The sequence below is a fragment of the Vidua macroura genome, chromosome 4 (assembly GCF_024509145.1).
Source record: "Vidua macroura isolate BioBank_ID:100142 chromosome 4, ASM2450914v1, whole genome shotgun sequence".
In the NCBI taxonomy this organism is placed as follows: Eukaryota; Metazoa; Chordata; class Aves; order Passeriformes; family Viduidae; genus Vidua; species Vidua macroura.
In genome coordinates, this window is record NC_071574.1 from 2,959,744 (window position 1) to 2,972,289 (window position 12,546).

General features: G+C 41.7%; 1 protein-coding gene across 1 annotated transcript in view; it reads right to left on the reverse strand.

Moving 5' to 3' along the window:
• Window positions 1–1,637, reverse strand: part of ADAMTS3 (ADAM metallopeptidase with thrombospondin type 1 motif 3) — a 60,406-nt gene extending 58,769 nt beyond the window's left edge. Inside the window, exon 1 of the mRNA XM_053975128.1 lies at window positions 1,575–1,637. Within this exon, the coding sequence (XP_053831103.1) occupies window positions 1,575–1,613 (39 nt within the window). The 5' untranslated portion in view covers window positions 1,614–1,637. The remainder of the gene's footprint in view (window positions 1–1,574) is intronic.
• Between the last annotated feature and the right edge of the window lie 10,909 nt (window positions 1,638–12,546).

Sequence of the window (12,546 nt, forward strand, 5' to 3'; positions counted from 1 at the left end):
AGGTGTTTTGTTCAGGCTAATTACAGGGGCACTTTAGGGAATTACAGAATCACAGACTGGTTTGGGTTGTAAGAGACCTTAAACCTCATCTAGTTCCAATCCCTGGTCATGGTCATGACACCTTCCGCAGGCACAGGGATGCAAAGTTCTGGCCTCCAGTAAAGCTGTTTCTATGCTCTTAAAAACATTATTGCAAGTGTTAATCTGTGACCTCTTAAATCATTAAACTCTGCCAAACTGGCTTTAAAAGTTTCTAAATGTCAGAGAAACCAAGATACACAACTGACAGAGCTGGGGGCCAGGGCAGATACTGTGTTTTGTCATCTTCCAAAGGCTTGACAGAATTGTAAGAAAAAATAAGGTGTTAAAATGAGATGCCAATTGTTTCTAATAAGAAACCACAGCAAGTGCCACTCCTGTAACACTCGTATATCAAGGCAGTATTTGAAAGTTCAAGTACAGACATTTCTCATCTCCAACAGCCCAGTTTGGCACACTATTACCAGAGAAATCATAGATTTCTTGTGTGTATTTCTAGTCTGTTACACATACATATGCATATATGTATTTACATATGTGTATACATATATAGAGCTGTTAAAAATCTGTTAGGCATTTGCAATTCTAAAATCCCTCAGACGGGCTTCCTGCATCTGTGCAACTTTGGCAGATGCACGAGACTGACAGCCACAAATATTTTATGAACCTAGACTGGGGCCTGAAGCAAAGAGGCACTGAACTCTGTCTGGAAGGCTTTGCACAGGGCCAGGGAGAAGGATTTGGCAGGGATAATACTCAGAGGAGTAAAACATGGCATTGCTTGATCTGGAACATAATCTCCATGAGGTCCCACATCCTCTCAGAGCAGAGGTGTCTGCAACAGAACAATTTCAAAGTCAGGCTTAATTGGAGCAAGAATTCAAACTGAGAAAATGTAAAGAATATCGGCTCTGTGAAACCACAAGAAGTTACTGATCAAGAGTTCTTGCAATGCTATTTAATCCAAGCTTCAAATATTCATTTTTTGAGACAAGCCCCTTGTAAACTCTACTATAACATCTATCAGGAATATTTATAGTGTAACTTAACTACAACACCTAGGAATAATAGCTATCATCCAGACAAATCCTAGTCTTTGCTGATCCTGTCCACACACATGTTCTAATGCTCAGTTTTGCAGTGACATTTCCTGATATTTAGGAATCATTACATTTTATTGAGTTTTGGATTTACATATGCATCTGATGACCTTTCTTAATAGGAGGCAGTTTGGAAGGCATCAATTTTGTTCTTTCTGCTGAAATATGGCTTTGGTGTCAAAAACCTGACTACCCTGAATGACCGAGATCTCATGCCTCGGGTTCTCCTTCTCCATGGAGCCTACCTGGATGGAAATATAACACAAGGATGGAATCCCCTGTGAGGCAGGGTGACTGCAGACCCAGATCCTGCTCTCTGACACACCACAACACGTGACCATGACCTTCTCATGTTTCCAGCCTTACTGACAAGGAGAATTTATGAGATCCAAATTTTATGTTCTAAAACAGTGCCGCTGCAATGCGGAAACCCACCTCCTCCAGCTGCTCCGTGTGACAGTTCCAGCCGTGCATCCCAAAGGTCCCAAAGCCTTTTTGGCTGCGATACCACCGTTCAAATTTGAGCCTTGTTTGCCATCCAGTCACTTGCCATTTGATTTCCAAATCTGCACAGAAAGCTTTTCTTGGCATGATCTGTGTAAGAAGAAGATCCCAGTACCAAGATTGCCAAAAACTGTCAGACTCTATGTGAAACCCAAGCACTCCATAAAAGATAGTGCCTCTCACTTCTCCTTCATGGTGCATTAAAACTGGGAATATTAAACCACACAACCATATTTAATTGTTTTAAAGCCACTATTAATCTAGCAGGTTGTTAAATGAAAAAATATAGCACACCTATTATTTTTAACAAAGCAGAACAAGATTTATGGTCAAGATTTAACCACATGACACAGGAAACTGAAGAGAAAAAATGTGAGATGTGAAAATTATAGTTGAAAAAGACACTGTGAAATCAAAATTAAAAGAAACAGTGTTTGTGAATTTTGTATAATTAGCACATGCCATAAAATTGTTCCTACTCTGAGGTGATGAGCTTTAAAACCATGTGTGCCAAATAAAATGCAATTAAATTCACCCTGAATCTTCAAAAAAATGATAAACCTGTTCCAGGTCTATGTTAATAGTTGGATTTGGTGATTCAAAGGTCTTTTCAAACCTAAACAATTCTGGGATTCTATGTTCATTTCCAGCTGGCTTCACCAGCTCAACACGCTTCCTTTGTAACTTAAAAAGTGCTTTGGTTTTAGTCACATTCTTAGAGATGTTTTTGGGGATGACTGCAGAGAAAGAAAGGGAATATATTTTCAGTGGTTGCTTTTCTGTCATTGATTCACACAAAACACACTTCCATACAGAGGGAGGGAGGGAGGGAGGGAAGGAGATTGCACACTTCAGCACTCCCTTACCTCTCAAATGCAATGAAAATCAACTTGCTTGGCATGATTCCCTAAACCCAGAAAAGGCAAAAGCTGCACCACAGAAATGAAAAATGAAAAGTAAAAATCAGTAATATCCTGTTGAAAATCAGTTCCCTAAGCAAGTCAATGGGAATGGCTGATTCAGCTCCAAATCACAGCTCCTTACTCCAAGGAGTTACCATGTTACCTGATTATCCCACAAAACACTCCAAATCCATCCTGTCAGTAGTTTTTGTCACTTCTATTTCCTTGAATTTATTCCAGAAGGTCATTCCACGACACAAGAACAAACGTAGCAGTGGACAGCTGCCAGCAGCACCTTCGGTCAGCACTTGAATAAGCACTGCAGCTGGATCCCAAGGGATAATGCTGCTCCTGGAAGCTGCCAGCTGCTCCCAGGACCAGGGGAAGATGCAGACTGCATCCCACCTAACCATAACCCTACACATCACATTTTATTGTATCAGTGTCTATGAAAAGAAGAGACAAACAGTTGATGCCACTTTATCTTTCCACTAAATGCATCTTGGCATTACAGCTGCAACCCTGCAAAGGATGCCAGGACGGAGACCCCTGGCTCTCTTAGCCCTCCTGAAAATCCTGGCCAGGAGCTGTGTGCACAGATCCTTCCAATTCACATGCTTCCTGAGAAAGTGTACAGGGAGTCAAGAATTACCACTTTGCCTTCAATTTGCTGGGACACTTCCAAATCACTTCCATTTCCAGAAGGAATTAAAACAGGTGCTTTGTCTCTGCAAAGCAGCTTAAGCTCAAGTCCTGATACCACTTGCTGCTCTCACATGGGGTCATGGTCATTAAATATTTAAGCCAAAACAACAGTAAGTTGAGAGGAGAGAGCAGCAAGTTTAGCAGATAAACCCCTGCCTCCCCGGAGTCCCCTTCTCTGCTCCCTCCCAAGGGTGCTCCAGCTGCTTTAAGGGCTCAGCAGAACCACAAGGCACAATCCCAAATACTGTTTAAAAAACAGAAGCTTAAATGAAAATGAGAACTGAGCTTCTGACCTTACCTAGGGTCATCTCACCACGTCACGGCCGGGGTTATTTCCAGGGCAGCATGTGAGTGCTTTCACTGCAGCAGCTTCAATAGGACTTTGCCTGTGGATTAATGGATGACTTTGGCTTCTCTTTCTTACCAGCCTTTACAATTCAGGAGAACACACAGAGGATTTCTTCTGCAGCAGCTGAGTAAAAAGACAAAAGTGAGCTAACCTCCTGACCTGCAAAATAACCTCATGGAGAAATCCATTCAAAAGAGCAGCTTGCTGTTCCTGGGAAAAGGAAAAGCAGAGGAAACAATACCTTGGATGCTGCTTAAGAGGGGAAACGACCACAGCAATATTTTTACTCAACTTCTAGGCAACTTTTAAGAAAAGTAGAAGCAGTAGGGACTTCCAGTCCTGTGCACCAAAGGAGGAGGAAAAGGGAGACCCTGTGCAGATGGAACACGCACGTGTTTGGCTTCAAGTGTATAAATGTAGATAGAAATCCCAGTGGAGTTAAAGGAGGCTGCTCTGAGAGCTCCAGTTCCAGTGTGTGGCACCACCTTGGCATTATCCAGGGCTCTGCTATGGCACAGGGGCTGCAGCTCCAGAAACACTTGGGACAGCACAGGATGGCCAAACATCCTGATCTGCATTTTAAAAAAGGACTACAACACTACATGTGGTATTATTTTAGGATTTCATTTACATCCCTGCCTGTTTGCAACAAATTGTAGGATAATACCTGAAATTCACCTCAAGTTTGTGGTGTAGTTACACATAGGTAAGCATGCACATGAAACCATGTGGGGAAATATGTATAAAGATATTTTTCTTTGTTGCTTCCTGCTTCTTTTCTATTGGTTAGTCAAGGTCATCAGTGTTTATGACCTCAAACACAGTAGACAAGTATACAAAAATACCATGTTGTTATAAAGAGGCATGATTAAAATCCATTTTAAAAGCTAAGCACTAAATTTCAAAGGTGAAGACAGCTTCTGTTGAAATTCCTCACTTTAATGGGGGTAATCTCTGTCCTAGCTCCTTCCTCTTTTGGGGGTTTTACACTGCACTTTTGCTTTTGTATAACTATATGGAGAAGTACTTCAAAAATACAGTTATTTATCAATTTATGTGGTTTGCATACCTTTATCCAGACTGGAATATTCAGTATTAATGGCCTCTGGCTCCAGGAGGTGCTGTACAGCTGTCCCAGCAGCACAACATTTCACTTTGAAAACAATTAAAAACTGCAAAGCATCTGATGACTAAGAAACACTCAGGTTTCCTTCTGTCCAGTATAGTTTCTAATAGGATACACACTGTCAAGATCAGCATAATTAAGGCATTTCAATCTCTCCTCATTCCATTTTATTTCCCAAATGAAATCATGGCACATTTTGCAAAGTCTAACCAGTAATACCATTTTCCCCTTGAAGCCAAAGCCTCATGCATCAGGGTTATGACTTCCTAGGCTTCACCTGCATTTCTTCCCAGCAGCTTCATTTAAGCTCAGTTTAAATTCAGAGAGCTGCAACAACAGCTAGAAGCAAGAGACTGCAGTTTTAAACTGTCTGGTCTCAGCAGTCTCTTCTCACATTGTTATTTCTCCAACCTGCAGGGAAAAGCAGGAGAGAAGAATGGGAAGAAAGGCAAGTGCCCGATCCTTGCAGGTTCCTATCACATGCTTGTGAGCCCTCACTGGGACTTTTCCTTGTGCTTCAAGTTGTGTGCAAAGTCACACATTTGTAGGGGCTCTGATACCTGTGGGACTTTAATTGATTGGGCAGAGTTCAGCCAATGAACTCAGCAGTTATGGAGGAACAACCATGAGCCCAGGGGCCCAAGCATTCTGCTGCTTTCAGTGACTTGAAGTAATCATGACCCAATTATAGTTAAAGCATAGTCCTTACCTGCATTTCTTAACTGTTCCAGCTTTAATTTGGAATCTTTGCTTTCCCCACAGTTTTTCTGCACCTTTTCCTCAGCCTCCCACTCTGTGCAGCTGGTTTTGACTTCAGGACAAGTTACAGGACAAGGTACAAAACTCAAGTGTAGCATTCAGCCTCAAATGGGAAGTTCATGATCTGAGGCAATTCAAGCCAAATTTAAATTATCATAACTGCTATCACCTGTTTGCTTCACTCCCTGCCAGCATCCTTCACCCGGTTATCCCATGTCAAAGCTTGAGGAAGAATACCAAGTCCTTCACTGAAATATCCAAATAATTGAAATTTCTAAGCTTATTAGCAAAGAACTGCATTTTAGAGAAAAAATATCTGTCTTAATTTCAAATGAAGAAAGGACTTAGCCTATCACTATTCAGTGTAAAATAAAATAGCTCTCATTTAATGATTCTCCTAGAGTGCCATGTAGCATGAAACTTTTTCTAGTCTCTTAATTTACTACTTGCTGCCTTGCTGCTTTGTGGGAGGGACACTTGATACCAGAGTCTTTTCACAGGCTTCATTCTACACACAACTGAAACTTGAATTCAGTACAGGAGAGAGAGGGAATTCAAACCCTGGGCAAAGTGAGTGGCAGCTTACAGCTTGTGGATTCCACATTCAGACTAGACATATTCTGTAATTCATCTCTGGGACACAGGCTGATCCCTTTCACTTCCTGCTTACACTTCAGTCTTGTTTCTCCAGTGTAACAGTGGCAGAGTGGACTTTGCTGAAGGGAATTGTCCAGCCTCAGCTGCTGGAGCAGGTGCACGTGAACCAACCAGGGCAGTGCAAAGAAACCCAGAGGGAATGGAAAAAAGGAGCAAGAAGATAAGGAGTCTAAGCCAGCCAGGTAATGGGAAGAGAGAGCAGAACACAGGTAAGTGTCACTTCACCTAGCAGGAGGTGAGGCTAGGTGCTCACTCAGCCAGGAAAAAGAATAGAAGTTGCCACTTCTGAGTGCTAGGCACTGCTTCCTGGTGTGTCCTTTCACTCCCCAGCAGAGTAGAGATCTTACCTGGAAACATCCCAGGAGCAGGTGATGTAGAATTTCCTTGGTGGGTATCAAATAGCAAATCAAGTGCCTTTCAGTCATCCTCAGACCCATAGCAAACTAGGAAGTTCCCCATGAAGGATTAAGCCATCCTTCAGTCCCATAGGACATCGTGTTTCTAATTGCCCTACAAGAAATACAGGAGCAGACTTTCCATTTTCCTTACTAAAAACAAAATACTTCCCAGACTTTAGGCTCACACATTACAACTTGATTACTTCAACCATCTTAAAACCTTCTAGGGAAAGACAAAAAACAATCACACAGAATACTAAAACTTGACTGAAATCTCAGTACCTTTTGGTCATTCTCAGGAATTTTTAGCTACCTTTGGGCTGGCAACAGCATGTTCTGGTAATACCACTTTTATCTTCTGCAGTAGATTAACTCCTTGTCCTTTGCAGGTTTTACTGAATCTAACACCTTACAGACAAATACAATAAAAAGTGCAGAATTTTTTCTGCTTTTCTTTACAGCTCCGTAAAGGTCTCTATTACATGTGATTTAAACAGCAAAACCACTCATCAGCTCAGGTCATTTAAAAGGTTTTTTAAGTGCTGGACCAAGTTTAGAGGAAAGCTTTCCTACACTGCAATCTGGCTCTAACTCCTGAGTTCAGGAATGGCATGTGGGGATGATTTAAAGTTACCTTTCTCCATTGCCTGTGCCAGCAGTGAGCTGTCCCCTCTGATAAGGGGCAGAGTGGAAAGAAATCAGTAACTCCTTAAAATCACCCCAGTGGGAGCTGCCAGAGGTCAGGAATCCCAGCCCTGCTGCTACTGAAGCCCTTCATTTACTGTCCAGTGTTATATGTGTGAAGTGATTGAGTGGTTGCTCTGTTCTGCCTACTGGGTCACCTTTCTATATTTATCACATCACTGTATAAAACACCACAGTGTACCTCAAGGATGGGAGGCTCCACATAAAATTAAAACCTACCTTAAATCTTCCTGAAAAAGCAGCCCACTCCCCAGTTCTGAAAAGAGAACTGCTTTTCCTCTCTCTGCCCAAAAATTCCAGTAGGCAAAAAAAATATCTCAAAGGCTCAAAGGGAGCTCTGACGACACGAAAGAAAGGGAAACCAGCATTGAAAATATCCTGAAACATTCTGGGCTGACAATCACATTTGTAAAATAAAATATTTGTCATTTTTTGCCCAAAATATCCTCTAAAATAGCTGGAGGATAAGAGGTGCCTTTATACTGAGCCACTGGAAGTAAAAGTGAGTCCCCTTGGTTGGTCCAGCCCAAGGACCATTGCAGGTGACTGAGGCTGTGAACTGCCTGAGCTTTGACTTGCTCCTCCTGATGGTTCTAAGTGCTGACAGCACAGGATGCTTTATTCCCATTTTTATTTATGCTATAATATCATTCCCAGCCTTTCTTCTTTGCATTTCTTTCATCCCAGCTTCCACTGATGTGCCCCATCTGTGCTGGCCTGTGCTGGGACTGCCCATCCTGCCTGAATCAACAGCACAACACTGCTCTTCTCTAGGCTCCTTTTCCAAACAGAAGCCTATTTAGATTCATCCCACTCTATCTATTCCAAAGCACTCACATTTTTATACAGTGATACAGAAAAAGGAGAGATCCTTAGTATAAATTGGTGTAGTTCCTTAGAAGTCATGGGGTCGCTACCAGGCACCAAGGGGTCAGCACATGCAAGAGATAAGAGGTTTTTAGCCTAAAATACAGACTCAAAAAGGATATTGTTGCAGCAAGAAGAAAGAAAAGGAAGAGGCTCTGAGTGAAAAGTAGGAAAGAAGACTCTTTAGACAGTTAAAAAACACAGAGCCCAAGCTAATGCCTCTGGAAAATGTACTACTGGTCTGTGAAAGTCCTTATCAAAGGACCCTTGGTTTTCTTGGTCTGACTGATAAGCTAAGCAACCTTTCACTTCTTGTTTAAAAGAATCTCAATTTAAAGTAAGCTTCATTATTTTGCACAGGGGAAGCCTTTTTTCCCTTTAAGACATTCCAATTAACCTCTTTCCATACTGCTGCCAACATGAAAGTCTAAAGTTAGGGGAAAAAGGTCACTTTCCCTCACTTCCCAGATTTATCTAAGAATCAAGGGACTGAAGATCTGTCACTACAGGCTGTATCCTGAGGCTCTTCCTCTTTATAACTGCTACCATTTTTTAGAAAATAATGTACAGGCTACTCAGATCTCTTGAAAATGGATTAAATTGACACTAAACGATGGAAAAATGCAAATAATTGTATTTTTTCTTGCTAATTTGCAATAGAGAGAAGGCTTTTTAAATTACTTTTTGTGTGTGCGTACATATGTGCTTCCTTAGTGTGTTTTTGCTGTCCAATTCTAAAAAAAATTGGCAAATAGGTAGAGATCTCCAAGATGCAATTTCCTTGTTAAGAAGATTTTGTTCCTGCAAATTCTGCAGTCTAAGCAGTAGGTTAAGGAGAAGACTATCCAAGTGGCCTAAAAGAAAAGTTGCAATATCAGCCTCACAGGGAAAAAAAAAAAAAATCCTTCAAAATACAGCAAGGAAATACCCAAATTGCTTCTTCCATTATATAATTGAAGTCCTTACATTTTATTGAAGCAATGTCATCACATGCACAGGAACATTTCCTATGTGAAAAATACAAAGATTTGCTTTTGACTGCACAGGTACATGTTGAATAATGACTCTGAATTACAAGCCAAAAGTGCTCAGTGTGATTATCCCTAAAATACTTGTCAGAATGTTTCCTTAAGTCCTGTGCTACAGTAGAACACTTAAGCACATGAAGAACCTGAAACATCTATAATCCCATATAAGTGCTCCTATTTTTTTAGCTTCTCAGGGCGCTTCACAGGGAGATTTGTGTGCAAATCATTTTAATTCAAAGTGTAATTAAGCAGAAAATGGGAAAAAGGAATGATTTAACTGTTAACCATTTTTAAAGACACTGCCTTAAAGATACAAAGGGTTGGAGATCAAACAAAAGAATTCAAGGTTTGTGCCCAGCATCTGACACCTGTCAGATCTGAAAGGCAAGAGCTAGACCTGCAAACAACACTGATAAACTCAGGATCCACGAGGTTCTACAGGTGCTTCAGGACTGAACTACCTGCACTGAAAAGAAAAAGGCTCCTCCATCAGATGAAGGAAAGCAAAACAAATACTAATAACAACTCTGTTTAGTTTTTTTATTAAGAATTATCCCAGGAGCAAAACAACAGGAAAAATGCCCATCAAATTCTTACTGATATTATACCCTGTCCGAGGGATTTCCCAATTAATCTGGGACTCCAAACTGATAAGCTCCTTTTTAATTTGTTGGACATTTCTTGAGCTTCTTTTTTGAATTTTAATACTGGTTAAAATTGAATTCATAGAATTGAATTTAAGTTTAGGGTTACAACCAAGCAAGAAGGAGCAGAAAGAAAAATGAAATCTAAGCCTGTGTGTCCAGAATATTCTACTGCCTAAAGTTCTGAAAAAATGTACAGCTACCTTCCCAGAAAATTAGTTTTCATCATGTAAGAGCAAAGCTGACTTGCTCTTTCTGCACCAGTACAATATGCTCTGCCCTTTCAAATAGGCTACTCAGGGTATAATCCCAGTGTTGGGTGAAGTCCAAGCCATGAAAAAGGTTTTACCACAAGAAATTTGGTGCTAAGACTGTGACTTGAAAATCCTGAGTTGAAACCACTGTTTTTTGTGCAGTAGCTAATGCCTGTGAGTGAAGGAGTCTTGGTAGGCCTGATTTTACAGTTTCCCATTTAAATGGACACAGAAAGATACCGGGCTGGTATTGTCTTTAAAATAAATATGTAGAAATCAGAGCCTGACTTTATTATCCAATATTCTCTACTTCTCACCAAACTAAAGATTATTTCAAGTACGTGATTTCAAAGGGGGTGGAGGGTGATGGAGTTGTTTCTGCCCTTTGGAGCTATACAGTCATGCAATTATCAGGACACATACAGCCATAGATAGACTGGAACAGTGCCAATACAGCAGCGGTGGTGGCTGGAATTAGTTTGGAATTAGATAAGGATAGTTGTCTAAAGCTGGAAGAAGCAAACAGAAGAAAAAGAGGAACCTTGCCAAAGTGTTAAGAATCTTGTACCTCAGGTTATTTATTTCAGTGAAGGAGGCAAAAACCTTGCAGTCAGAGGCCTGGCTCCCTCCTCAGTGCTGCAGTCCCAAATCAGTAACTCCCTCTCTCCCCGCTCCTCGCTCACCTTCTTCCTACTTGGCTCAGCAGCCCAAGTGTTCCAAGGATGACCTGCTGACATGCTTCCCACACCACAGACTGGGAAACCACAAAGCGTCTGGATGCATGAGTGAGACGCTGAGATCCTTACCTGCTGCCTTGTTCCTGTCTCTGCGTGACTTCCCTGCTGCAGCCGGTGCCAGCCACCACAGAGCCATTTCTTTGGAATTCACCACCCCAGGAGTCGTTCCTGCCATGGTGGGAACCAATGCTTGGCAGCACTTCTGCGCCTCTTGACTCACACGATGCTTTTGGCTCATTTTCCATAATTTCCTTCAGCTACAGAGGAAAGAAACGAATTGTTAAAGAGCAAAAACAGCTGTAAAAAATGTCACTCGATGACGTAAGCCATGAAATCTGTGTTCTAGGAAGAGGAAACATGCATGTTTCCAGACATATAAAAGCTCCAGCACATGCAGGACGAGAGAGGAAATTAACTCTTGTTCATCAGAAATCTACTTTGACAGTGCAAAGGTACTTGGACTGACATTTAACCATACATGAAGAAGGTAGTAAGTGATTCTTCATCCTGTGAGCCCAGCTGATGACTCTGTGCAAGGTTCTGTATGAAAAGACAAGAGACAACCCTGCAAAATTTATAGGGAAGAGACACAAAAAGAAAGAAAATGTAGTTGGAAGTGCACAGAATTTAAGTTTCATCCAATGCTGGGCCATTTGCATAACAACCCAAATCTCACTCCATATGTGTTTGGTTTTCCAGTTCCTGTTCCTTTTTTTTTTTTTTTTTTTTTCTTTTTTTAAGAGAACAGTCATTGGAAGTTCATGTGCACAGGCTGCTGAATAAAAGCAAATGACATCCAGGTCAAGTTACACTTCCAGAAACACACAGGCAGCTCATTACTCTGCAGCTACTTCCAGTGGCTTGGCAGGGCAGGTCTGGGAAGAACACAGCTGTCACCAGCACAAGCAGCACTGGGTGACATCTCACATTTATGCAGCATCACGCCATCCAAAGGTAAGTGACTCCCAAAGTGATCAAATAAAAGAGTGAGGGGACTTCTGATGCATCCTTGATCCTTCTAACATCAGAGCTCCGACTGCCAACAGGGACGAGGGGAACAATGACATAGGGGACATCACTGCACAGCTCTGCAGAGGAAAACAGCTTCTTCCCAAATGAAACAACTGGAGGAAAAATCTTTTAAATCTTGCACGTACTTCAAAAGAATAATTTGTTCGAGGAAGTGGCCTTCCTTTGTGTAAAACATGGATTTACACAAACTGAAATCATCAAGCATTCCAGGCAGCTGCCTCAGGGCATCTTTGAGGTGCTGGGAATGACATGGACTTGCATTTGCAAAGGCCCTTTGTAATCCCTTCCCAGGTTTCATCTGCTATCATCCCACCCTGCTCTCCTGGCCATCCTGTTGTCACCTGACCAGGATGAATAATGATGATGCCCTTATGCAGGGTGACCAAAGAGCTCAATACACAGAGAACACTGCTCCTAAACCCTCCAGAGTGCTTTGCCTGCTCATCCTAACAAATCCAGATGTTGCTCTCCGAGTTGAGCCTCACTGTGCACAGCAGCTCTCTGTTACTGTTTTAGCTGTGGTTTACTGTTTGGAATTGGGAAGAGATCACTCTGAGGAATGCAGTTTAAATGAAGACTCTGCATTTTAAGTGGATGTTTCTGTTTGGAAAGCAAAGCTTCAGGAAACAAGGCAAGGCACAGAATGGAGAAGGACTTCTCAGAGGGCTGCATCGGTGAGACTGCAGGAAGGAGCAGCACATCTGAAAACAGCCAAAACAGAGTCAATAGGAAACCTCTTT